Source organism: Orcinus orca, chromosome 4, assembly GCF_937001465.1.
Source record: "Orcinus orca chromosome 4, mOrcOrc1.1, whole genome shotgun sequence".
Lineage (NCBI taxonomy): Eukaryota > Metazoa > Chordata > Mammalia > Artiodactyla > Delphinidae > Orcinus > Orcinus orca.
In genome coordinates this window covers 150,597,543-150,622,300 of record NC_064562.1, presented here as the reverse complement: position 1 = coordinate 150,622,300, position 24,758 = coordinate 150,597,543, and the positions used below count along the sequence as shown (strand labels likewise).

Here is a 24,758-nt window from a genome sequence, read left to right as displayed (position 1 = left end):
CCTGGAAATCTACGAGCGGCCTCCACACTTCCAGGTCATTAATTCGTCCTATGAGCTGCAACCACAAAACCTCAGTCACACCTGGTGACCCACATTCCAAACACCCAACCAGCAGAGTTCAGGAGAGCCAAGTAATCTGTGCCAAAGAGTCCAGTTTCTGCAACTGTGTGTGTATGCGTGCCTGTGCATGTGTACCCTTAGCCCTCTGTAAAAATAAAAAAACAGTGTTCTCTTGTTGCCTATTCTAGACAAGGCTCTCAGGACCCTCCCTTAAGGGAAGGCAACCTAACTGGGAAGACAGGACAAACAACCCAGTAGATTAAACTAAGATTTAAATAACCACTCCCGATACAATAGAAGCAGTATCAGGAGTGGAAAGTGATGAATTGCTAAATGAATTTTATTAACACTAGTTGTCAAGCGGGGTGTTACTGGTAAAATTATTTGGCAAGCAATTATTCTCTCAGCCAGGAAAGCCTACAGAGGCTTCTAAAAAGTTAAAAGAAAAAATTTTTTCCTCAAAACCCACAGGCTATGAGACGCGTGTGCACCAAGGAACAGGTGGGTGGGGCAGTTTCTATACATCTGGATGTACAAGGTTAGATATCTTAACACTGTTTATCCCGGTGTAAAATGGTTCCATTAAAATCTAAAACGACCTCCACTCACCCAAAGCGGAGAAAATGGACTCACTCTGTCATCCATTCAAACATCTGAGCACCTCCACGTGCCAAGCACTCTGCTGCAACTTCACAAGCTATTAAACAGCCATCTGAAGTATCCTATGCAGCCATCAGATTCTACATACGTACCCAATGTAAAATCTTGTATTTTATAGGAAATCTACCAGAAGTTGTGTGCTGAGAAAGATCCTGAGGCACGCTGCATATTAACAAGAATTGTTAGCGAACGCCCTGCAAGGTGCTACTTACTTGCTGATGCGGGTCTAGTGAGCTCTATGCCAAGGCCAAAGGCGCTGAGCCCCGAAGGCAGATGCCCCAGCATGCGGATGCCCACCTCCACTGGCTTTGTGCCAGTGCTTTACACATAGTTTAACTTTATCTCCATAACGATCTCTATGGCAAGTGTCACCGCATTTGACAGGTAGGGCCACTGAGGTTCAGAGTGAAGTGACTTGCCCCCAAGTCCATAGCCAGCAAGGAGCCGGGCCTGCAGGACTCCCCACTCCGCCACTCTGCGCAGGCCCAACCTCTCGTGTGGATATACTCAACAAACAGGTGTGCAGTTCTGGAGGGAAAAGGCCAGGTCCTACTCGAGTTAAGTGTGGTCTTCGGGGCCAGACGGGCCTGGGAGCAAATTCAGATCCACCAGGAACTAGCTGTGACCCCCGGCAAAGCACAGCTTAGAATCCCTGCACCTCATTTCCACATCTGCAAAAAGGGAAACAGCACCTAGCAGGGAGGGCTGTCTAAGGAGTGGCAGAGGCTTGTGAAGCAGTCCGCACAAGCCTCTGGGTGCAGAGGAAGTGCTCCGTAAAGGCTGGCCCTGGCTGCCGTCTGCCATGACCCTTTTTCTCCTCGGGCTTGAAACTGTATAAGGCAGAAAAAATGCTCTATGGCCAAACAACAATCAAGGAGCCCTGCGAGGTCTGCAAAGAGCACAGGTACGAAGACGCGTTGTAAAGTTAATTAAATGCCTTGACTTGTGATTTTAAAAAAATCAGTCTCTTCAGTTAGAGCTCGGAGGCTCCATCACAAACGGTAACAAGCAGCACAGTCACAACGGGCCAAGCACTTTACACACACGGAATTGGCTCAACTTGCCCTTCACACTAGCTCCCCACAACCCCGAGAGAGGAGCTGCCATAAGGTGGAGGCCGGGCTGGGGCTGGAGGAGCTGGACCAGAGGCCAGCACCCTGGCTCTGCCCCTGCACTGCTCACCGCAGACTGCCACTCGCTAGAATGCATGATCCAGTTTAATCATTTATATTCAGTCTAAATGAAGCTTTCAACTATGACACAAACCTGTAATAGTGAATTAAGTGCAGATGCAAGTCAAATACTTATGTTTGAACCACACAGAGCCCCGCATGATTTAAAAAAAAGGAGGCCTGGCCTGTCCATACTTGAAATCCCAGGGAAAGCCTTTTCAAAATTCTAAATGGCATTTCAGAATACGAATGGCTTTGGAAATTGTTAACAGATCCTACTCCACATGTAGTTCTCACACTGCTACCTAGAGGGGTCGACAGTAAGCTCATCTTCCAAGCCAGACAAACCAACTTCAGGAACAAGAAAGGGGACGATTCACTCTCAGGACAAACAACTTTCAGCTGTGAGTTACCAACACTGAGGTCAGCATGTGATATGGCAAGAGCTAGGGCTTCGGAAGCGAAAAGACGGAGTTCTAAATCTAAGTCCTGGCTCTGATCTGGGGCAAATCATCTTGCTTCTCTCTCGGCTATAAATCGGTAGCAACTGTGAAGACTCCTGTGATGATGAGATCACGAGACAAACATTCAACGGCTGCCCATAAAGTATGAGCCCTTTCTGTGGGCCAGGCAAATGGTGGGGTCAGCCCAGCCCCGGTGCAACTCATCGTTCCGAAGTTTCTTCTCCTCTTGGGGCCCTTATGGGATCAAGTTGAAGTCTCTTGGTTTAAACCAAGTAACAATACCATTCATTGCTGTGCTCATCAGAAGTCCTGCAGGCTCATCAGTATAAACCATCCATTCAAGGAACCACTACAGATTCCAACACGCCGCATAACCCTAGAGGGAATTTAGAACAGGGTTCTGCAAAGTTCTAGTGGCAAATCAGTTTTACTGGTCACGACAGTATTTTTTTTAAATCAAACAACACAAAAATACAGAGTGCACATAGTAAGGACAGTTTGTTTCAGTTCTGTACCTACTTACAGCTATGCCTTCTTGAGAGAAATGAGTCTCAACCTAAATTTTCTAACCCGGGGATGGGGGTGGGGTGTTGTGTCAGAATAAAAAGTTTACAAGTCACTAATTTAGAAGAGGTCACAGTCCCTGCCCAGAGTGGTGCTTGTATCCTGCTGGGAAGGTAAGACCAACACCAGAGAGACAGCAGCAAACAAAGCCTACTGCACCCAACTGGGGGCTAAGTGCGGCTGTGGTCTGATAATGCAGCAAAGGTTCAGGAAGAAAGCAGTACACCAGGGCAGCCGAGCAGAGCCTCAACTCCACACAGGGGCCAGGAGCTCATTTGTGAAGGGGCCTGGCACTTTAGCAGACCTGCAGACCCCACCTTGAAGGGCTCACTCACTCTAGCAGGGGCAGTACGATGCCAGCAGAGGCTATGAAACCAGAGCAGACGATAAAAAATGTGGGAGCCCCAAGGACAGGACACCTGTGGCTGGAGAGAATAAAAGAAAACAGCTCATAAAGGGTGCCATCTCAATGGACAAAGGACAGGGGAGAGCTGGGCTGGAAGCCGTGAGGGAGGGGCAGCCCGACAGCACAAGCAGCAGCCAGGAGATGACGGCGAACAGGCTTCTCTGTGGGTGAGCACGAACGCTCTACGTGGGGAATGACGCCGGGTCCAAGTTCTGTTCTAGACTTCATGGTCTCAACAACAAGCTTCCCAGAGCTGACGGGACAAGCCAAGGCCAGGCGAGAGAGAGAAAGGAAGAGCTAGACTGGGGTAGAGCCCGAAAGTAAACAGTGTGAGGTGTGATGAGCCCATTCGATACATCCAAAGGCAACGTCTACATCATGTGCATGATCTGAACAGTGCTGGAGATAAGGACGGGGCATGAGACTCCTAAATAAAGTTATAATCTGCCAGTTGAAGAAGAAAGAAAAAAGTGTCTACCTCGACAGACATCTGTGTAAGAGAAGATCAAGATCCTCAAACAGTAAAGAAAGTGCTCCTGGTAGGATGACAAGAGGGGTGTCACTGCTACGCACAGAACTGGAAGAGTGCTGTAAAAGACAGCCAATTACGCCCAAACATGGTAACAGAAGCCCCCTAGCTTCCTGGAAATCTATGTTAGTTACAAGGAGAGAGGCTCATCAGTTAAAACCTGTGCTTAAGCCTTGGACTCAACTGGTATAGCATCAAGATTAGCCTTTTAAAATAACGAGGGGGTTTTAGAGGTACGTCTGGAATAAAGCATAGCAGGTCACCACGTGGCACCTATGAACAGACTGACGTGAAACCAGCGTGAGGGACAGAGAGTACGGCAACCCTGTGGGCACCGGCTGAGGACCCTGCAGAGGAAGCACTGTGAGTTGGCGGCAGGCCTGGGTCTGAACCATCACCTCCAGATCATCACCAACAGCAGCGTGACCTTGGGCATGTTCCTTCGCCCCTCCAAGCCTGCTTCCCCACCTATTAAATGAGAATGAATTAACGAAAGACACATGGCCATAGCAGGTGCCTCAAAATGACAGGGAGTATTACTGTCATTATTTTGCCGCAGAATTACTTTTCACAACACTTCCCGCTAAGAGTGGTGCTTAATAAGGTTGTGAAGAGTAGATGAAAGTAAAGAGCCCAGAACACTGCAGCTGGCGTCACACTTTGCCATTTATAACAAGCAACTTTTGGGGGGAGAGGGGTGTTGTCTCACAATCTGGGACGAGATCTGTTCTATTTTGCCATTTTTAGTGGTTAAGAGTGGCCTGAACAGGTTTTACAAATGCTGGGACTTCCAAAACGACAGTACTGGTGACCAATGAGGCTGACCTCACAGTAAGAAGGACCCTCCGGAATCCTCTGAAGGGCTCCTCAGACTTCAACTCTTTTCTCTCCTTACCACAGTCTTTTTCCCAGAAAGCATCCTCTAGGTTACCAGAAATGTTGGCATTTGGGACAGCAACTCTCAGGGGGCCTTTCTAATTGTCATGTTACTTACAAAACATGTAGAACACAGAAGTTCACCTGTGGACTGGTGAATGAAATGTGTTAAAACTGAACTGTGGGTTTTAACAAGCTTGGTTACTGCTACGATCTGACCACCTTACTCGGACCCTGAGCAAACGGGGTACAGCCTGAGCTCCGTACAAAGGCTTCTTGCCCCCAGGATCACGGGCAATGAATGCCATTCAGGCCTCTAAGAGGGGTGCCTGGCCTGGACTGACCTCAGTCTGAACACAGGGTGCGATCCCCCTCTGGGTGGTAAGAATTAGGACGCGCTGGCTCTCTCTCCTACAGTCCCCCACTGTACCCATTAAAACTCAACGCTGTGAGGAAATTACATGGAATCACAGACAAAGAATGGCAGTGGGGAGGAAGGCGCATCACCGCGGCCACATGCAAGCTTCAGCTCGTTGGAACAGATGCGTGTAACACACACACATGCACACGGGCGCACCCACGCTGGGGCCTCCGGCCGGTGACGGGCGGGCAGACCCCCGGAGGGGCGCGGGCGGGGCCCCGGCCCCACTCACCATGAACGCCGCGGGGCTCAGAGGCGCGCGGCCGGCGGCTCCATGCCCGAGTGAGCGGGCGAACGAGCGAGCAAGCGGGGCTCCGCGGCGGGACCTCGGGCGGCGGCTCCGGCGGCCGGGCGGGGGCGGCAGGCCGCTCAATCGCGCGCAGATGCCGCGCAGCCGATCCGCGGCTCGGTTTCGGCGCGTCAGGCCTGGCTCGCCGGGACCCTGGGCGCCGGGCGGGGCTGGGGGAGGACCCGGGTCCCCCAAGTCCCAAGGGGTTCCTCCTCTGGCCGCCCAGGTAGCGAAGGTCGCGCGGCGCCCTCCAGACACCGGACGTGCCCACGCAGGCGGGGAGTCCAGACGCGGGCTGTCCGCCCGCGATACAAACCGGGCCTAAATGCTCGCGCCAAGCGAGTTAGGCTGCGTCCTCAGCACACAAATATCACGCTGGAAAACGTACACTCCAAAAAGGAAGCGGTGACACGCCAAACAACGTACGCCAAAGCTCTGCTTTGTGAGATTTTCTAAAAAATGACACAAGTACATTACCGGAAGGCACTACATAAGAATAGTAACACTAGTAACCTCTGGGTAGTGGAGTGACTATGAGCCATTTTATTCTCTTCTTTATACGCTACTGCGGATCAAATGCTTTCCACAGTAAGATCAGTTCAATCAGAGCGTCAGGGTGCACGCAGGAGCACCTAGTGATGGAAATCTGCCTAGTGACTGCTTCTCGGGGACTGACTGGGAAGGGGCAGAACATATCCCCAGGGGGGTGCCAGAAGTATCGTCTTGATAAACATTCATCACAACTAACTGAAGAGTACACTTCGGACGGCAGCATTCCACTGTTTGGAGAGCATACCTCAATGTTTTAAGTCTTTAAAATCTGCATAAGGTCAAAATTATTTCTGGTCAGCCCATAGGTCCAATGTCCAAGTGCTGAACAAACTGGGCTTGAGACAACACAGACTCTCCTTCCGGAAGGGAACTCACAAGTCCTCAGACCATGGTACCACGCTTTCCGCAGCTGATTTTCTGGATGATAGCATTACCAAGTTGCCACCAGAAACTTCTTCACTCAGAAGGAGCCTACAATGTCCATCAAGCTATAATCGAGAAGACAGACAATGACAGGTGATGGCGAGAATGTGGAGATTCTGGAATTTTCATAAGTCACTAGCAGTTGCAGCCATTTTTGAAAACAATCTGGCAGTTTCTTACGTAGTTCAATATACACCTACCGCACTCCTAGGAACCTACCCAAGAGAAATAAAAAATACACCCACAAAAAGACTTGCCTGCAAATGTTCACAGCAGCATTATTCATAAGAGCCCAACACCAAAAAAAATTCCAAAAACCCATTAAGTGAGGAATGCATAAACAGCACTGACGCAACAATGAAAAGGGCACTGATACACGCTACCACATGGACACCACACGGGTGAGCCTCAGGGACATTGTGCTTAGTGAAAAGATGCCAGACAAAAGGTAATGTGCATGATTCCATTTATATGAAATTTCCTTCTCTAGAGAGAAAGCTAATTGACGTTTGCTTGGAGCTGGAGGCGGAAGCGGAGATCCACTGCAAACAGGCGTGAGGGGACTTTGTCGAGGGGTGAAAATATTCTAAAACCGGATTGCTGTGACAGTTGCATAGCTGCATAAGTTTATTAAAAGTCGTGAACATGTACAATGAGTGAATTCTATGGTATAAAATTTATACCACAATAAAGCCATTTTTTAAACGTAATAGGATAAAACTGGAGAGGCTGATTCTGGCTGGAATGATTAGGGAAAGCCTTGTTATAAAAAAATTATTCAAAATTTGGAAATAAGACAAAAGCATGGAGGAGAGGTGCCTTTTCCATTCATACCTGGGCGTTTTTTTTGGTTTTTTTTTTGCGGTACGCGGGCCTCTCACTGCTGTGGCCTCTCCCGTTGCGGAGCACAGGCTCCGGACGCGCAGGCTCAGCGGCCATGGCTCACGGGCCCAGCCGCTCCGCGGCACGTGGGATCTTCCCAGACCAGGGCACGAACCCGCGTCCCCTGCATCGGCAGGCGGACTCTCAACCACTGCGCCACCAGGGAAGCCCCTACCTGGGCGTTTTTAATATGCCTGCCTGAGGTTTATTTAATTCTCTAGGAGAATGTGCCTGTGCTACTTACTACTCTATTAGAGCCCAGACACTGTGAAGTGACATATTAACTTGCGGATTTATGTCCAATAGAATAGATAACTCTGAAGATAATGTTTTCTTAATCTAATGTAGCAACCTTATTCTAACTCTTTTGGTTTTATGTCTATAAATACCTAGTTCCTCAAATGCCTTTGGAATCAATTTTACCATCTTACTGGTTCATTTAACTCATTTAATGCATCTCCTCAATGTGTTAAATGAACCTTTAACTAACAAGATCATTCAAAAAAAAAAAAAGGTAAATGTCATGAAAGAATGGTAGAGTAACTGTTTTAAGAGAATAAAGTGACAACTAAAGGCAATACACAAACCTGATTGGAGGCTGGTTCATAAAGAACAGTTTGGTGTAACTAGAGAAAGCAGAACATGATCTGGTCACGAACATGGTCTGAACGTGGTCATGGTAAGATGCTATTATGGAAATTAACTGATAACACCTTCATGGTTGTGTAGAGAGCTGAATGAATGCCGATGTATTTATGGATAAGATGTCATGATATCTGCAACTTACTTTCAAATGATTCCATTTTTTAAAACTAGAAAGAGGCACAATAAGTGAATATGGAAAAATGTCAACAACTGTTCAATCTAAGTGGAGCATATATGGCTGTTCATCATTAAATTATTCCTTGAACCCTTCTCCAGGTTTGAAATTTTTCTTCACAAGGGGAATAAACCCGTAAGAAGGCTGATGACCAATCCTTTAGATCTCATCTTAAATACACATCCCCACAGAAACACTTCCTGCCCTACCATGTAAACTACAGCAAGGCCCTGGTTCCTCTCTCTCCTAGCATCAGGTTCTGTTTTCTCATAGCACTTAATCACAACTTGTAATTACATGACTCTCTGATTAATACTTATTTCCCTCAAGAGACTGTGAAACCTCCGAGGGCGGGGTCTTACTGTAATCTTCTCCGCGCTGATTGCTAACAAAGTACATGGCACAGAGGAGACACTCAGCATCACTGTTCCATCCTTCATTGCACCCGTCCGATAAGCACTTATGGTGCTTGGCCTTAAGAATAAAGATGAACAAGGTCCCTGCCCTCAAGTCCCTCACAGACCAGCAAACAGACAATTACCACACTATACGGGTGCTCAGTCCTATGACTGAGAGAAATCTGAGGGCTCCAGGAGCCCCAGGAGGCAGCTGACCTGGCCTGAGGAGTTACTGGTGACTTTCCAGAAATAATTCCTGCAACTGGAAGAGAGCTGGCGTCCTTCTCACAGCGAGGCGTGGGTTCTCAGCCCCTCCACGCCTCCTACCAACACACAGTGCTACGCATACTGTAGACATCAGCCAACCGGGGCCCACAGGCTCACTGAATGTAAATATGAGACAGACGCATTAAGCATGTGTTAAATACACATTAAGATGTGCTTCCAAAGCACACTGCTTATCTCCTCTGACAGGCTGTAACCTGCAGGTTACTTTACCAACAGTTTCTATCACATATTTCGGAACTGGGTACCATTCATAAAGGTTTAACTATTATACCATGTGATGACAAGTGGACTTTTACTAAATTTTGAAACTTAAAGCAAAAATAAGACGTTAACAGAGGGTTTTTCTCTATCTCAATCTGGCATTAGATGTGACTTCTATCTTAATCCACCTGAAAAGAATTCTTCCTCCTGAAGTTTTTGAGTTAACCAGCACTCATCCCCCTGCTTCCTGTATCTCCACCAGCACATTGGATTTACTTGCTTATTGATTAACCTACAACATTGTTGTCTCTACCCTTTGAGATCAAGGAGGTAAGACTGGGTGATTTGTTTGATGCAGCATCCTAAGAGACAGGCTGACAAACCCAACCTTGCTAGACCACCAGGTTTCACAGGATCAAAAGGTCACTGAAGGGCTTCCCTGGTGGCGCAGTGGTTGAGAATCTGCCTGCCAATGCAGGGGACACGGGTTCGAGCCTTGGTCTGGGAAGATCCCACATGCCGTGGAGAAACTGGGCCCGTGAGCCACAACTACTGAGCCTGCGCATCTGGAGCCTGTGCTCTGCAACAAGAGAGGCCGCGACAGTGAGAGGCCCGCGCACCGCAATGAAGAGTGGACCCCACTCGCCGCAACTAGAGAAAGCCCTCGCACAGAAATGAAGACCCAACACAGCCAAATAAATACATAAATAAAATAAATCTATTTAAAAAAAAAAGGTCACTGAAGGAACGACTTCAACCTGGGAGACTGGTTAAGTGAACCATGATACAGCTACACAAAGGCCATTACTTAGTGAGTAAAAACGAGATCATGGAAGAATATTTAATGATATGGGGAAATGTCTCTGTTGTCATAGAGATAAGAAGAAAGTCTACAAAGTGCAATGTTTTGAAATTTTGACATTCATCCATTTAACAAACCTGTATTAACCATTCACTAAAGCTAGGTACTTCCTATTCTGGGCCCTGGAGATAAAGTGAGAACCAAACAAGGTCTGGTCCTAGGTTTCATGGGCTGTGCAGAAAATACCTGAGAGTTCTGTGACAGAGTGACAAGGGATGGGGCGACAGTGGGTGGTTCTTCAGACGGGGTGGTCAGGGAAAACTTCTTAGAAGACACCACCTAGGAGGGAGCATCTGAGCTAGGACCCGATGAGTCTCATTCAACCCTAACAATCCCATGAGGTAAGTACTGTGCTACGCTGAGTGACGGCCCCCAAACATGCCCATGTCTTAATCCCTGGGACCTGTGACTGTTACCTTACATGGCACAAGGGACTTTGCAGATGGGATTAATGTTATGGACCTTGAGATGGGGAGATTATCGTCGATTATCTGGGTGAGCCCAAAATAACCACAAGTGTCCTTAAAAGATGGAAGCAGGGACTTCCCTGGTGGAGCAGTGGTTAAGAATCCACCTGCCAATGCAGGGGACATGGGTTCGAGCCCTGATCCGGGAAGATCTCACATGCCACGGAGCAACTAAGCCCGTGCACCACAACTACTGAGGCTGTGCTCTAGAGCCTGCGAGCCGCAACTACTGAAGCCCACGCGCCACAACTGCTGAAGCCCGCGCACCTAGAGCCCGTGCTCCGCAACAAGAGAAGCCACCATGACGAGAAGCGTGTGCGCTGCAACGAAGAGCAGCCCCCACTCGCCACAACTCAAGGAAGCCCATGAGCAGCAACAATGACCCAGCAGAGCCAAAAATAAATAAATAAATTTATTAAAAAAAAAAAAAAGATGGAAGCAGAGGGAGATGTGACTATAGAAGGGGAAGGCAGTGTGTTGATGGGAACAGAAATTCCTTGGCCACAAGCCAAGGAATGCCAGCAGCTTATAGAATCTGGAAAAGAAAGAACAGATTCTCTCCTGGAGGTCCTAAAAAGACCAGCCCTGCCAACACTTTGATTTTAATCTGGAAGACTCATTTCAGACTTCTGACCCCCAAACTATAGAATAAACCTGAATTGTTTTAAGCCACCAAGGTGGTGGTAACTTATTACAGGAGCAACAGGAAACGAATATAGGTACTATCACCATCATCTCCCCTACCCCCCTCTCCTCCCTAGATGCAGCAACTAAGGCTCTGAGTAACTTCCCCAGTTAAGTAAACAGCTGGTCAGATGCAGGGTGGGATTTAAACCCAGGCAGTCTGGCTCCAGGGCCTCTTCCTATCAACTCCCCTGATGCACTGCCTCTGAACTAGGATCCCAAAACAGTGTTCCCTTTGTGGCCCTAAGGCCTTGTTAACTACCAGACACAGGCATAAGATCAAGGAACAAATGCAACACTTGCCTATTAATTAGGGATATCACGGAGCTTCCAGCACCAAAGAGAAGACTCCACCCAAAGTGCTTCCACACGCTGACAAGATGTTAAGTGATATTCTGAGTCCAACTTAGACAAGCAACTTAAAGGGGAGTTTAGAGGAAACTAAACTCGAAGGAAAGCAAGGTTAACAGCCTTGCTCTTCTCAAATCTGAGGTTTCTCCAAGTCTACGCGGGCGCTTGCCGATGACGCCTCCTCGGGAAGGCCAGCTGTGCTCCGGGCCCTGCACCACGCACCACAGCCCAAGACAAGCCAGCCGGGCCTGGCAAAGACCCAAGAAGCGTCTCCCCTGCTGATCCAACAGTGTTTAGAGATTATCTAATACTTTAAAATCTCAACCTTCCATCGGGAACTAGATCAATGTGAAAAAAGCAGTTTTCTTTGGCTGTCAGTATTTTCATATCAACACATTAAATTGCTCGGGGAAGGGCAAAAGCACGTGAAAGCTCCCAAGGGCCACCTCCCCAGGCCTTCCTAGGAAGCTGCCTCGATTCAGCTACTTCCAGGAAACGTGCTTTTCTGGTTCAGCTTATTCAACAGGCCACCCAACTGCAGACACTATCGCCTGAGCCCAGAGTCGGTCAGAAAGTGGATTCAGAACACGCACGGTTGCTTCCGAAGAGCCCCGGCCACAGCACCTTCAAGGTCAGTGCTGGGCGGGTCTCCTGAGAACCGATCGTGTACACACCGGAGAGAAGCTGCACAACTCTCTCACAAACAAACGTATGCATGTGAGTGAAACGTACACAAACGTAATCTGGCTCAGAGAAAGGCCTGGGAGGGTGGGCACTAAACAGTCAGAGACTACAGCCAGGAAGGGGCTGTGGAGTCTCGGGTGAAGAGGGCTTTCCCATTTGATTCTGCCCACCTCCATCATTTGGGTATTTTACAGGTATTTTTTCATGAACTATTTTTTATAATTTGAAAAAAAAAAACAATTTTTAAGCCGTTTCAGATGGAATCCAAGACTGATTTTGGCAACGGCAAGTTCCCAAACACACTGAACACGCCTGAGCAACCGCAAAGTTTTTGTTTTTATCCACTCAGAGGAGTAAAGATGTAGCCATGATGTAAGACCAGAACGAGAGAAACCACTGACCTTTACTGAGCTCCCACTGGACACCAACCACTGCTCCAGGAACACCCACACTTCATCCTACTGAACCTTCATGAGCACAGGCAAGATGGGCATTATCTTTGCAGAGGAGGAGACCAAAGGTCAGAGAGGCAAAGTCAAGTCGGCGGCCTAAAGTCACACAACTGACTATGAGTGACAGAATCAGGACACAGACAAGGGGCTCTGTGATCCCAAAGTTAGAGTCCTTCCCAGGGCCCCTGCCTTCCCAAGCCTGAGACCCCTCTGACCCCAGCACTGTTAGTGGTCCCAGTAAAGATCTGTCCATTTCCTGTTCTCTGAACTCCTGTCTCTTCCTGGGAGCCACAGCGGTAAGACTGAAAGTGTGCTCTGAATGCTGCCCTCTCAGACTGACGGGGAAGTGTCCACATTAGGAAAAACAAGCAAACCTTAAGAAGCACTATGCACTAGAATTTCAGTTTATATTATTAAAGGCATCTGAGGTAAGAGAGTTATACTCCTCAGATCAACTAACTGTTGCCACGACAACAGTAGGAGACAATCTACCCACAGAATAAAAACAAAGTTCAAATTAAATGACCACGCTGCCATTTCCCTTTCTTCTCTCTCCCCCTTTTCTTTCTCTTCCAGAAAGGCATCATGTAGAAATCTGATACGTAATTAACTTGCTGCCTCTCTAAAATCCAAAATTAATAGCAATTAGACATTTTATGAGGTGATTTCCTGATAGACTCACCCTCACCCGAAAGGTCCTGGTCCTGTACACGCGTGCCACCTATCACCTGGACAAGCCAAACTTTCCAGAACAGGCTCAGCTTTCTCCTCTGGATCACCACTCACTGGGTAACGTTGCCCTCTTTGCCCTACCACTAGGAAGCTCAGTGTCAAATTTGTAGTGTGCCTCTACGAGCTACATGGGAATCTGTGAGCTGTAGTCTGGGGTATCCACTAGGCTCTTGTTTCGTCTTGTGGTCCTTTGCCCAAATTCCTTAACACTTTTTCGTCTACCATTCTGCATACTTTTTAAAAACTTTTTTTAGAGTAGACGTGCACACAAAATAAAATCCAAAAGGTATAAAAGGGTAAACAGTGAAAGTAGGTCTCCCTCCTCCCCCAGTTCATTCGCCTCTCCAAAGCAATGCTATTATTATCAGTTTCCTAAGGGGCCTCCCTGATACAGTATCCGCACTTAAGAGCATATGCATGTATCTCATGCATACAGAGCACACTAATGGTTATTCAGCTTGCTTTTTTAAGGTATGCACTGCATTGCATTTAGGAATTTAACCAATTCCCCATTGCCAGGCATTTAGATGGCTTCCGGTCTTTTCTAATCAATCTTTTTTGTAATCTTCCAATCTTTTCCAATCAATACCCTTATAAAACCATCAGTTTACCTACGCAGTAACTCATCTGTAAGATAAATTCCTAGAAGTGGAAATGCTGGGTCAAAAGTACCCTAACTGCTTGATTCATTCATTCATTCATGTTAGTTTTATTTTTTAAATTAACATATAGTTAGCTTTTTGGTGTGCAAGTTCTATGACTATTAAAACACGCTGTCTTATAGACATCACAATCAAGATCCAGGACAGTTCCATCCTCCCCAAAACCTCGTCCATGCTCTCCCTTAGTACTCACTCCTGGCACTGCAGCTTTATCTCTTCAACTATATCATACAAATGAAATCATATAGCACATACGTAACCTTTTGAGACTGGATTCCTACAGTCAGATAATACCCGTGAGATCTGCCCAAGATTGTTAAAATAGTGGATTACACTGATTGATTTTCAAATAATAAACCAGCTTTGCACTCCTGGATAAATGCCACGTTTAAATGTATTGCTGAATTCAATTTGCTGATAATGTGTTGAGGACTCCGTGTGTCTTCATAAGGGATACTGGCCTCCAATGTGCTTCTTTTGTACTGTCCTTGTCTGGTTTTGCTATCAGGGTAATACTGGCTTCATATTATGAGTCAGTCCTTCCTCTTTGAAAATTGGTGTTATTTTTCTTCAAATATGCAGGAGAACTCATCAATGAAACCCCCTCTGGGCTTGGAGATTTCTTTTGCGGGAGGCTTTTAACTAAAATTTCCATTTCATTAATAATTACAGGACAACTTGGGTTATCTATTGCATCCTGGGTGAGTTTTGGTGATTTGTGATTTTCAAGGAAATGGACCATTCCATCTAAGTTATCAAACTTACGTACATAGATTTATTCATAACATTCTCTTATTATCCTTTTAATTTCTTCAGGGTCTACAGTAGTATCTCCTTTTTTCATTCCTCTTACTGATAATTTGGTTCTCCTCTCTTTTCTGTCAGTTTTGTTAGCATTTGGTTTTGTTGATAATTTCCAAGAACCAGCTTTTGGTTTCACTGACTATTAATTTTTCTGCTTTCAATTTCAGTGATTTCTGTTCTTACGTGTATTATTTTCTTCCTTTTGCTTGCTTTGGGTTTATTTGCTCCTTTTACAGTTTCTTAAGGTAGAAAATTAGATTGGAGAACTTTTTTCTTTACTAATCTGACTGGTTTAATGCTATAAATTTCCTTCTAAGCACTGCACCCCACAAATTTTGATAGACTGTGTTTCTGTTCAGTTCAAAATATTTTCTCATTTTCCTTGTGACATCGTTATTGTTCCAAAACATATTTAGAAGCATGTTGCTTGTTTAATTTCCAAGTTTGGGGAGATGTTCTTGTTATCTTTCTGTCACTGTTTTAGTGTAATTTCATTGTGGTTAGAGAACGTATTTTGTGTAATTTTAATCCTTTCCGATTTAGTTTCTTTTATAACGCAAGTTACAGTCTATCTTGGTGGCCATCCACGTGTGCTTGAAAAGAATGTGTGTTGTGCTCTTGTTGGAGGGTGGAGCGTTCTCTAAATGTCCGTTAGCCTGGCTCAATAGTTCTACCAATTACAAAGGGGGTGCTGACACTTCAGTTGTAACTATGGATTTGTCTACCTGTTTCAGATCTGTCAGGTTTTGTACCATGTATTTTTGCAGGTCTTTTATTAGGTACACACTCATTTAATAGCATTATGTCTTCACTGGTAATTGCCTTACCTTATCCCTGGTGATTTTCTTTGCTCTGAAGTCTACTTTTTCTGATACTAATCTATCTACCCCATCTTCATTTTGGCTAATGTTTTCATGGTGGTGTTATCTTTTTCCATCCTTTAATTTCAACTGCCTACTTTATATTTGAAGTGAATTTTTTTTTTTTTTTTTTTGCGGTACACAGGCCTCTCACTGTTGTGGCCTCTCCCGTTGTGGAGCACAGGCTCCGGATGTGCAGGCTCAGCGGCCATGGCTCAGGGCCCAGCCGCTCCGCGGCATGTGGGATCTTCCCGGACCAGGGCACGAACCCGCGTCCCCTGCATCGGCAGGCGGACTCTCAACCACTGTGCCACCAGGGAAGCCCGAAGTGAATTTCTTTTAGACAGCAATCTGTCAGGACTGAGCATTCAGACACACAACTGGTATGCTCACACAATTTACATGAAGGTAAATTATTGGTATCTTTCAATTTGGGCCTACCATCTTATTTGTTTTCTATTTTTCCTTCTTCTATTTCCTCTTTCCTATCTTGATTTCAGTTCTTGGAACTTTGGAGAATTCTATTTTAACATACTGTGTTTTTCACTCTCTCTATGTGTAGTTTAGTGGTTGATCTGAGATTTACAATATATTTTTTTCACAATCTAATTAGTATCAATATTTTAGCACTTCAAGTGGAATGTAGAAACTTTTCCATCATATCCCCTCCTCCTTCGTGTTTTATTTGTAATACGTATTACATCCACATGTGCTGAAAACCCCATACAACATTATACTTTTTGCTGAAACCAAACATATTTAAAAGAATTCATTAAGAGAACAATGGTCTACTGTATTCATGTGGACATTTACCATTTCTGTTCCTCTTCCTTCCTATGTTTCAAGTTTCCTTCTCGTATAATGTCCCTACTGTCTGGAAAACTTCCTTTAGTAATTTTTTTAGATCTGCTGGCAACAAATTCTTTCAGTTTTCCTTTATCTGAAAAGATCTTTATTTCACTTTCATTCCTAAAGGGCATTTTTGCTGGATATAGAATTTAGGGTTGATAGTTCTTTTCTTTCAGCACTTTAAAAATGCTGAAATCACTTCCTGCTGGCCTCCATGGTTTCTGATGGGAAAATCACAGTCAGCTTCCTTTTTCTTAATTTGTTAATATCTTATACATCTTTTACACGTGAATATAACCGAGAAGTATTACTAATTTATCTAAAGGAGCCCCTTCCCCACTTCCCAATAACGGACCACAAAGCCACAACCACCTCCTGCCAAGGCTACACGAGGAGCACCTCTTTAAGAAGATTTCATCCACATGACCTCACTGGAGCAGAGGCTCAAAATTTCCCAGCAAGTCACTACTTCTCAAACCTTACGGCACATCGGATTCACCCACAGAGCCTAAACAAAAACAAAACACCTGTCAGACTGGAAGCGAGGTATGAGAAAGAGAAGTCAAGAGCAATTCTAAAGTTTCAGGCCTGAAAAAGAAGGCTAAGGCTGTCATTCACCAAAATGGGGAAAGCTGCAAAGGGAACAGGTCTGACAGAGTGGAAAAAGAAAATCAGAGTCGGGACTTCCCTGGTGGCGCAGTGGTTAAGAATCCGCCTGCCAATGCAGAGGACACTGGTTCGAGCCCTGGTCAGGGAAGATCCCACGTGCCGCGGAGCAGCTAAGCCCGTGCACCACAACTACCGAGTCTGCACTCTACAGCCCGCGAGCCACAACTACTGAGCCCATGTGCTGCAACTGCTCCCTCGTGCCTAGAGCCCGTGCTCCGCAACAAGAGAAGCCACCGCAATGAGAAGCCCGCGCACTACAACAAAGAGTAGCCCCCGCTCACCGCGACTAGAGAAAGCCCGTGTGCAGCACCGAAGACCCAACACAGCCAAAAATAAATAAATAATTTTTTAAAGAAAAAGAAAGAAAGAAAATCAGAGTTTAGCTCGGTGCTTGTTAGCCACGAAATGTCTATCAGACGTCCAGGTGGAGCTGTCCAGTAGGCAGCTGGCTGCCTATGTCTGGAGTTCAGGGGTGAAGGCCTGGCTGGTGGTCGGCGTAGGCATGACATTTGCAGCCTGAGTCCAGCGGAGATCTCCCAGAGGCGCCCACAGATGAAGAAGCGCTCGAGAGGCACCCTAATGTTCAGAGGGCTGGAAAGCTGAGGGCACCCGGCAAAGGAAACTGAAAAAGGAGGAAGAGTGTGGTGACCTGGAAGCCACAGTAAGAAAGCCTCCCAAGGAGCAGAGAAGTGGACAAGGGCTGAGGGAAATAACCATTGGACCTAGCACCTGGAGGTCACCTGAAAACCAATCTCAGAGAAATGTGCTCAGTGGTACAGAAGCGTCTCAGGACGGCTGCGCTCTACTTTTCCTTCGCAACATTTATCACAGCTACAATTATCTGTAGAGTTACTTGTTCAAATCTTTCTTTCCCCGACCCCTGGTAAGTTCCAGTGAAGGCAGGGGCCGAATAAGTCTTTGCCCTTCATTATAATAACCAGGATTGATCCACACAGTGTCTCAAATTTGTGGAACACGTGAAAGGACCATGGAATCCAAGAAAGAAGGTTCCTCTTCATTCACAAACAAAGGACTGTACTTCTGTGACAGCATCGCCACCCGCACCAATCTGGCCAGAGCCCTGGTCCATACAAACCCAATGACAGGAGATCTGAAGGCAGCTATCTTCAAATACCTTCTCCCCGGCTTTATTCTCAGGAGCTTTGCCAGTCCACCAGCAATGGCCGAAAGTGTACACGGCATACCTGGGCCCTTTATTTAACCCGCTGTGGGCAAAGACGGCTATTTTCCTCCTAATAGCCAGCATTCCCTTCTCACACGGCAGTGGTTCATAAATTTTGGTGTGTGTTAGAACAAATGCCTGGAGCACTGTTAAGACACAACGTGTTGTGCCCCAGCCCCAGAGTTTGTTTCAGTGTGTCTGGGGTGAGAGGCCTGAGAACTTGTGTTTCTAACAAATGCCCAGGTGATGATGATGTTAGCTTGGGGACCACAATTTGAGAACCACTGGTTTAGTGTGATTCTCATAGTTATTCTTGGTCATTTTTGCTTCCCCTAGGAAAAATCATAATGCAAGCTGACAGAAAATTACTTGCACTTCAAAATGTTTATGAAATTTGAAAAGTTAACAGAAAGTATCAATAACATTGCATCATTTCCTTAAAAATGGCAACCAAAAAAGAAGGCCCAAACCAAGAGAATGTGGCCCAGTTACAGTGAGGTCAGCTGTGCCCCAGAGCACCCTGGGCAAACCACATACAGCACCCAGTCCACTTAATGGAGCAATTTATTAACAAAAAGTCACGACAGCCACACCCGAGTGCTAACTCTGGGCCACACGCTGTACTAAACATTGGGCAAAAATACTTCACATACATTATCTGTTAATTTATAAGTTAACAGGCCCATTCTGCAGATGAGGAACCAGAGAAGTCACTGGCCCAAGGTCATACAGACAAGAAGAGGGGACGCCGGAAATCAAACCCGAGCCTTCAAGTCCAAAGATCTTGGCTGGTGTTCGTACCTGAACCCTCGGCTCACCACGGGCTCCTTGAGACATGTCCACCCATCCGCTTTTGTGTTTCCAGTGCCCAGTACAAGACCTGGCCCCAAAATGGCACAAGGTTTGCTGAAGAAGCAAACTAAGGGATCTATGGAGGGCACAGGCTCACCCTCTCACACTGTGGTCCATTTCTCAGTCAAAGGAAACAAACAATGATACCAGCAGACACTTTCTAGCACTTGGGACATTCATAACTGCTTGCAGCACATGATGTATACTCACTCATTTAATCCTCACCACCTCGGAGGTAGGTACTATTATTCTCCTAACGTTAAAGAGCAGGAAAATGAGGCTCAGAAGGGTTAAGGAACTTGCCCAAAGTCACACAGCCGAAGTGTAGCAGAGCTGGGATCCAAACGCAATAAGTCTGACTCCAGAGTCCATGCTTTTAAATCACTACGTGATGCTACCTCTCTCAAGTATAAAAAACTCTCAAAGAGAAAGGGAAAAGGAATTAGAGTTTACTAAGTACCTCAATTATGCTTTAGCTCTAACTAGAGTTATTGTCACCATTTGGGATCACAAGTCTGGACACTCGGACCCCAGTGATGGGCTCTCTAAAGTGGGGAGGGGAGGCTGTGTGAGCCGACACCTGTGACAGCAGCCAGCTCGAGCCTGGTGCCCAGGAGCTTCCTCCCAGGGGCAGGTCCCTGGCTCTGGATCCCTCTCAGGCCTTGCCAGCTCGGGGGAGGAGGGGACAGGGTGACAAATGAGAGGGCCAGAGACACAAAGCATGAGCAAACAGGACAGAGGCAGGATTGTATGACGCATGCAGGTACGATTACATCCTTTATTATTGATGGTTAGAGCCAGATGGCCCTCTTCTTTGCAGTACTGTGTTACTACATAATTAGCTGACCTAGTCACTTCAGTTCACAAAAATCCTTTAAGTCCAAGAACATAATCCACGTTCACCTTAAAAAAACGGTACGACACAGATAACAAAGAAATTCAAACATGATGCAAGTGACATTAAGAGCCATGGGAAAATCTATTTAGCATGATGGTTACTTTTTTGAGAACCATAGATTTCTTTAAGAATTTTATAACAGCTTAGCTACTGAGTTTCCTAAGAAATGTATAGCTTAGCTCTGCATACAAACACATCATATTTTAATTGTATGCTATTTTAACAAGCCTACACAATAAGTGATTCAAATTTAAAATGTAACAGTCTATAAAAATGAATTCCAACACTGATTTACTTTGTGAGTTTCCTAGGTCCAGACAACTGCTATAAGGAACACTACACAACATTCAAAACATCTTTAGTTTGACGAGGCATAAAAAATGAAATACGTGCAAAGCCAGCTTGTTGTCCAAGCCAGAGCCCCAGCACGTGCTCACACACTGCAGCCCTGGACCTCACATGTTTATCCTCAGAGGGCCGCAATACTCTGCAGCCCCACTGCCACCACTGCACTGAGCCAGACCCCACTGTCTCCCACCTGGACTAGTCCAAGAGCCACACTCTCGCCAGGGGGACCTCCTCACTCCCTACATGAGTAAAACCCTTCAGGGGCTCCCCAGAGCCTCCAGGTTAGAGACAGGTTCTGCATGCATCACATCCCACCCCACAGGCCCCATGGACAGCCCCTCTCACTGCTCCCTGGGTTCACGCTGCGCGAGCCGCCCAGCACCTGCCCCTCCCTTCCTGCAGGGGCTCAGCAGCTGCGAGGGCCCTGGCGCCCAAATGCCTGGGGCTGAACTCCAGCTCTGCCGCTTACTAGCCACACAAGTCACTCAGCCTGGTCTCAGGGCTTCTTTGGTAAAATGAAGACAGTAACAGTGCCTTCTTCATAAGGTTGTTGCGAGTTTTAAATGAACTAGAAACCCACATGCTGGCTCATTTATCGCCAGGACATAGTAATCACTCAGTACACGATCCCCATTACTATTAATTCTCTGTCACACCGTTAAACTCAGACTTCTGTGCCGCGTCGCCCATCAGGCCCGGCCTCCCTGCCACGCACCTGCGACACCTGCACTGGCATCACTCCCTCACCAGAGGGGTGCTCTGGAGCCTGGGTGCAGTGCCATCTCTCTTAACTCCAGTGCTGGCACTTAGAAGTGTTTGTTGAACAACTGTCCGTGAATACAAAACTGAGGTTGGGGGGTAAGGCTGCTGCGGGGCAGTGTCACAGCACCGGGCAAGCACCGCACTGTTAGGACGGCTGGGACTCAGGGCCAAGCAGAAGATGCAGGTGGTAACAATCAGGGCTGCCGAGGCCGCTGACACCCGGGGCCTGGCTGAGTCTGTGCTTGAGCCCCCCTCCCCGTGAAGATGAGCGCATGCCTCCAGCACTAGCATCACTCCCTCCACGGGGAGCGAAGTAGCCCAGTGGCGGTGAGATTCCACACACCTGGCCTGGCCCTGAACCCCATCTTCTCCTCCCAAGACATGTGGGCAGCGTCGGCCCGCGAGGGGAAGAGGTCATACTGCAGCCTGGGTAACAGTGGCCCTAGGTTTCCTGGTCCAAGGAAGCACTGGAAGGATTAAGTCCTTCCCAAGAAACCCCTGGGATCAGAGAGGGAGAATTCTTTAACATCAAACACAATTAATAAAAATTAGATCGTAAACATATTTGCAACTCTTATTGAAAAAAAACTGATTAAATTTCATCAAGTTATAAATATCTAAAGCCCAGCTCTCTCAACTGAACTTTCCTATGTGTGCATACGAGCTATAAGAAGTGAAAAAGGTTAAAGTCATCCACATTCTGAAGACAGACTTAAATTTTAGGTACTTAGCATGCAAGTGAAAGCAAAGCTTTCCAGTCTCAAAGCCTCCGTAACGGTCCTTTCTGCACGGTTCATAAATGCATGCTGTGCCGCACGTTGCTGTGTTTTTGTATCGTGTATACCTTTTGTATTTTCTTTGACTCTTTCTGAGCATTCTCTCGGAGTGGTACTTTTCCAAATAACTTCCATCCCAAGTCATTTTGTTTGTCAAGTCTTGCATTTTGTTTTCTAGCAAGCAAATTCCTATAGGAAGAAAATAAAAGGGTTAGGGAATTGTTGGGTATTTACAGAAACACTAGGACAGCCAAATCACTCTCTAATGAAAACAAGTAGACTTTCCTTTCAGAGAACAATGTGATGAACCACAAACTTTAATTCTGCAGACTTGATTTTCATGTCGACAAAGAATTATGAAGCAGGTGAAAAGACCTTGAACCACAGCAAGCTTTTTGTTATTCACCAATAGCATGTACAAGTTCTATCATTTAGAGCAAGGAAATGTATTATAGCGTAACAAAGCATATCCAAAAAAGTGAGCTTTAAGTCAGACCAAACTGAATTGAAACCCTGGCTCAATCACTCACTAGCTGTGTGACTCTGACCGGTATATTAACCTCTCTGAGGCTCAGTTTCCTTATGTCTAACAAGGGTCACTATATGAATTAAAATTACAGGTACATGATCAGTGCTCAAAGGATAACAGTTGTTTTAGTACTTAAACCTCTAACTTAGTTTAAATTATCTATAAGGTAAATTTATACTATCTATTTATAAAGAGTCTCCATGTATCATAAAAAGAAAGCCACTCATGAGATAATCACAAGGTCTTCTCTCCCAACAACACGTTAACAAACCCAGGTAACATAAATAAATCCCAAATGGTACTACAAAATAAACTATGTTTTGGAATGCATTGTATTGGTACATTCATTAAAAACAAATGGTTTCTAGGGCTCACTGGAAAGTATAAGATGAGCATGAAGCATCTTGCGTGCTAGAAAGAAGGTGCTCAAAGAAATATGGGGACAAGTTTCATGAAAACAGTACCAGCTTGAAAAGGACTCTCACTAGCTAAATCCGGAACAATGTAATCATCAAAATAAATAATGGGGTTATAACCCATCAAATGAAACAGAAATCCATGAGCCCAAGTGGATATGGATACAAATACACAAACAGAGGAGGAAGGAAAACTCTTAGAATGTCCCCCTAATAAGTAGAGAAAGACTGATGGGGTTAGGAATTAATCAATGGATGCTGAAACTGGTAGGTGAAAGCTGGATGAAGAAAAGGAATTTTACTTAGTTTGAAAGTATCTCCCACAAATTACTTGTAATGACAAAGACAAAAATAGTTAACTTTACAGTCGAGAAACCTCATTAGCCAAGTGATCAAAGCTGGCATCCCCCAGGTCAGGATGGACAGCACACGTCACCTGCTCTGATGCTGAGAACAACACACCATGTCAATGGCAGTTATCAAAAGTACATCACCTGAATATAACCATGAGGAGATGCAGACACACCCAAACTGAGGGACAGCCTATGAAATAATGAATCTCACTCTAAAAAGGCCAGTGTCACATGTGGACAAAAAAATAGTGCCTGTCATTTCGGTAAACAGAGAATGTTGCACCCATCCAGCCATTAGCCACTGTAGCCATCTCAACGGTGCGCCCTGAGGGGATTCTGGATGGAGAAAAACTGGGATCCTGGCCCTAGCTAGTGAAGATGCATACCAAAGGAATAATTTCAATCAGCCCAGACTCTTACATCTTCCCATACAATCGTTAACTTGAGAGGTCTGTTTTTTGTGATTAGCAGTAATCTTTTGATGCTCAACTGCATGGTTTTTTGTTTTTGCTTTTTTCAGCAAAAACTCCTGTATATCCTGGCTCCTTGCTTATCTCTTTGGAACAGTCCCTCAGAGCTATCTGCGAGGCTGCCTTCCTGGGCTATAGACCTCAGAAAGGCCACCAAATAAAACGTAATTCTCAACTTTTAGGTTGTGCTTTTTTTTTTCAGTCGACAAAGAAAGGCTGAAGAATTGTTCCAGATTAAAAGGAGGCTAAAGAGACCTGACAATTAAATGCAGTAGGTGGATCCTGGACCACATCCTGGACCACGGGCCAAGACAGGTATAAAGAAGACTACTGGGACAATGGACGCAATTTGAACATAGAGTATAGAGGAGAACAGCATTGGGTTAATATTAAATTTCCTGATCTTGATAACTGTACTACAGTTACAGAAGAGGATGCCCTTGTTCTTACGAAACATACTGACATACTTAGGGGTAAACGGGCATGATACCTCCAAATGATTCTTCTAATGCTTCCTCAAAATTCTTATACACTTGGGCTTCCCTGGTGGCACAGTGGTTGAGAGCCCGCCTGCCGATGCAGGGGACGCGGGTTCGTGCCCCGGTCCAGGAGGATCCCACATGCTGCGGAGCGGCTGGGCCCGTGAGCCATGGCCGCTGAGCCTGCACGTCCGGAGCCTGTGCTCCGCAACGGGAGAGGCCACAGCAGTGAGAGGACTGCGTACCGCAAAAAAAAAAAAAATTCTTATACACTTACATAAAATAGATACCACACTCACAGAATGAATGAAACAATGGAGTAAAATGTAAATGGCTAGTGAATTTGGGTAAAGGACATAAGGGAGTTCCTTGTATTTTTCTTGCAAAGTCTCAGTAAATTTGAAATTATATAAAAAAAAGTTATTATACAAAAACTTTCAAACAAGGTTTCTTTGTATTCTTCCTTGTTTTTCTGTTGTGGTTATAACAGAACCTATTTCAGAAATGGTTTCATACCCCAAGGCAATTGAAGTTTGAGGTGTCTCCAGGCCCAACCTGTTTAACATCTAAGATTCAGCCAGCCGTAAAAGACTTAACACAATTAAAACCAA

At 45.8% G+C, this 24,758-nt stretch overlaps 1 protein-coding gene across 6 annotated transcripts in view; it reads right to left on the bottom strand.

The window, feature by feature from the left end:
* The window catches only part of TBC1D14 (TBC1 domain family member 14), a 103,232-nt gene that overhangs the window by 34,748 nt on the left and 43,726 nt on the right, over positions 1-24,758 (bottom strand). For 5 of the 6 annotated variants that reach the window (XM_004265149.4, XM_033419467.1, XM_033419468.1 and 2 more), the window contains one exon: positions 21,969-22,089. In XM_004265149.4, the coding sequence (XP_004265197.1) occupies positions 21,969-22,089 (121 nt within the window). Of the gene's footprint in view, positions 1-5,384; positions 5,763-21,968; positions 22,090-24,758 lie in introns of those variants that run through there. The other variant, XM_033419470.2, reaches the window with a different exon arrangement.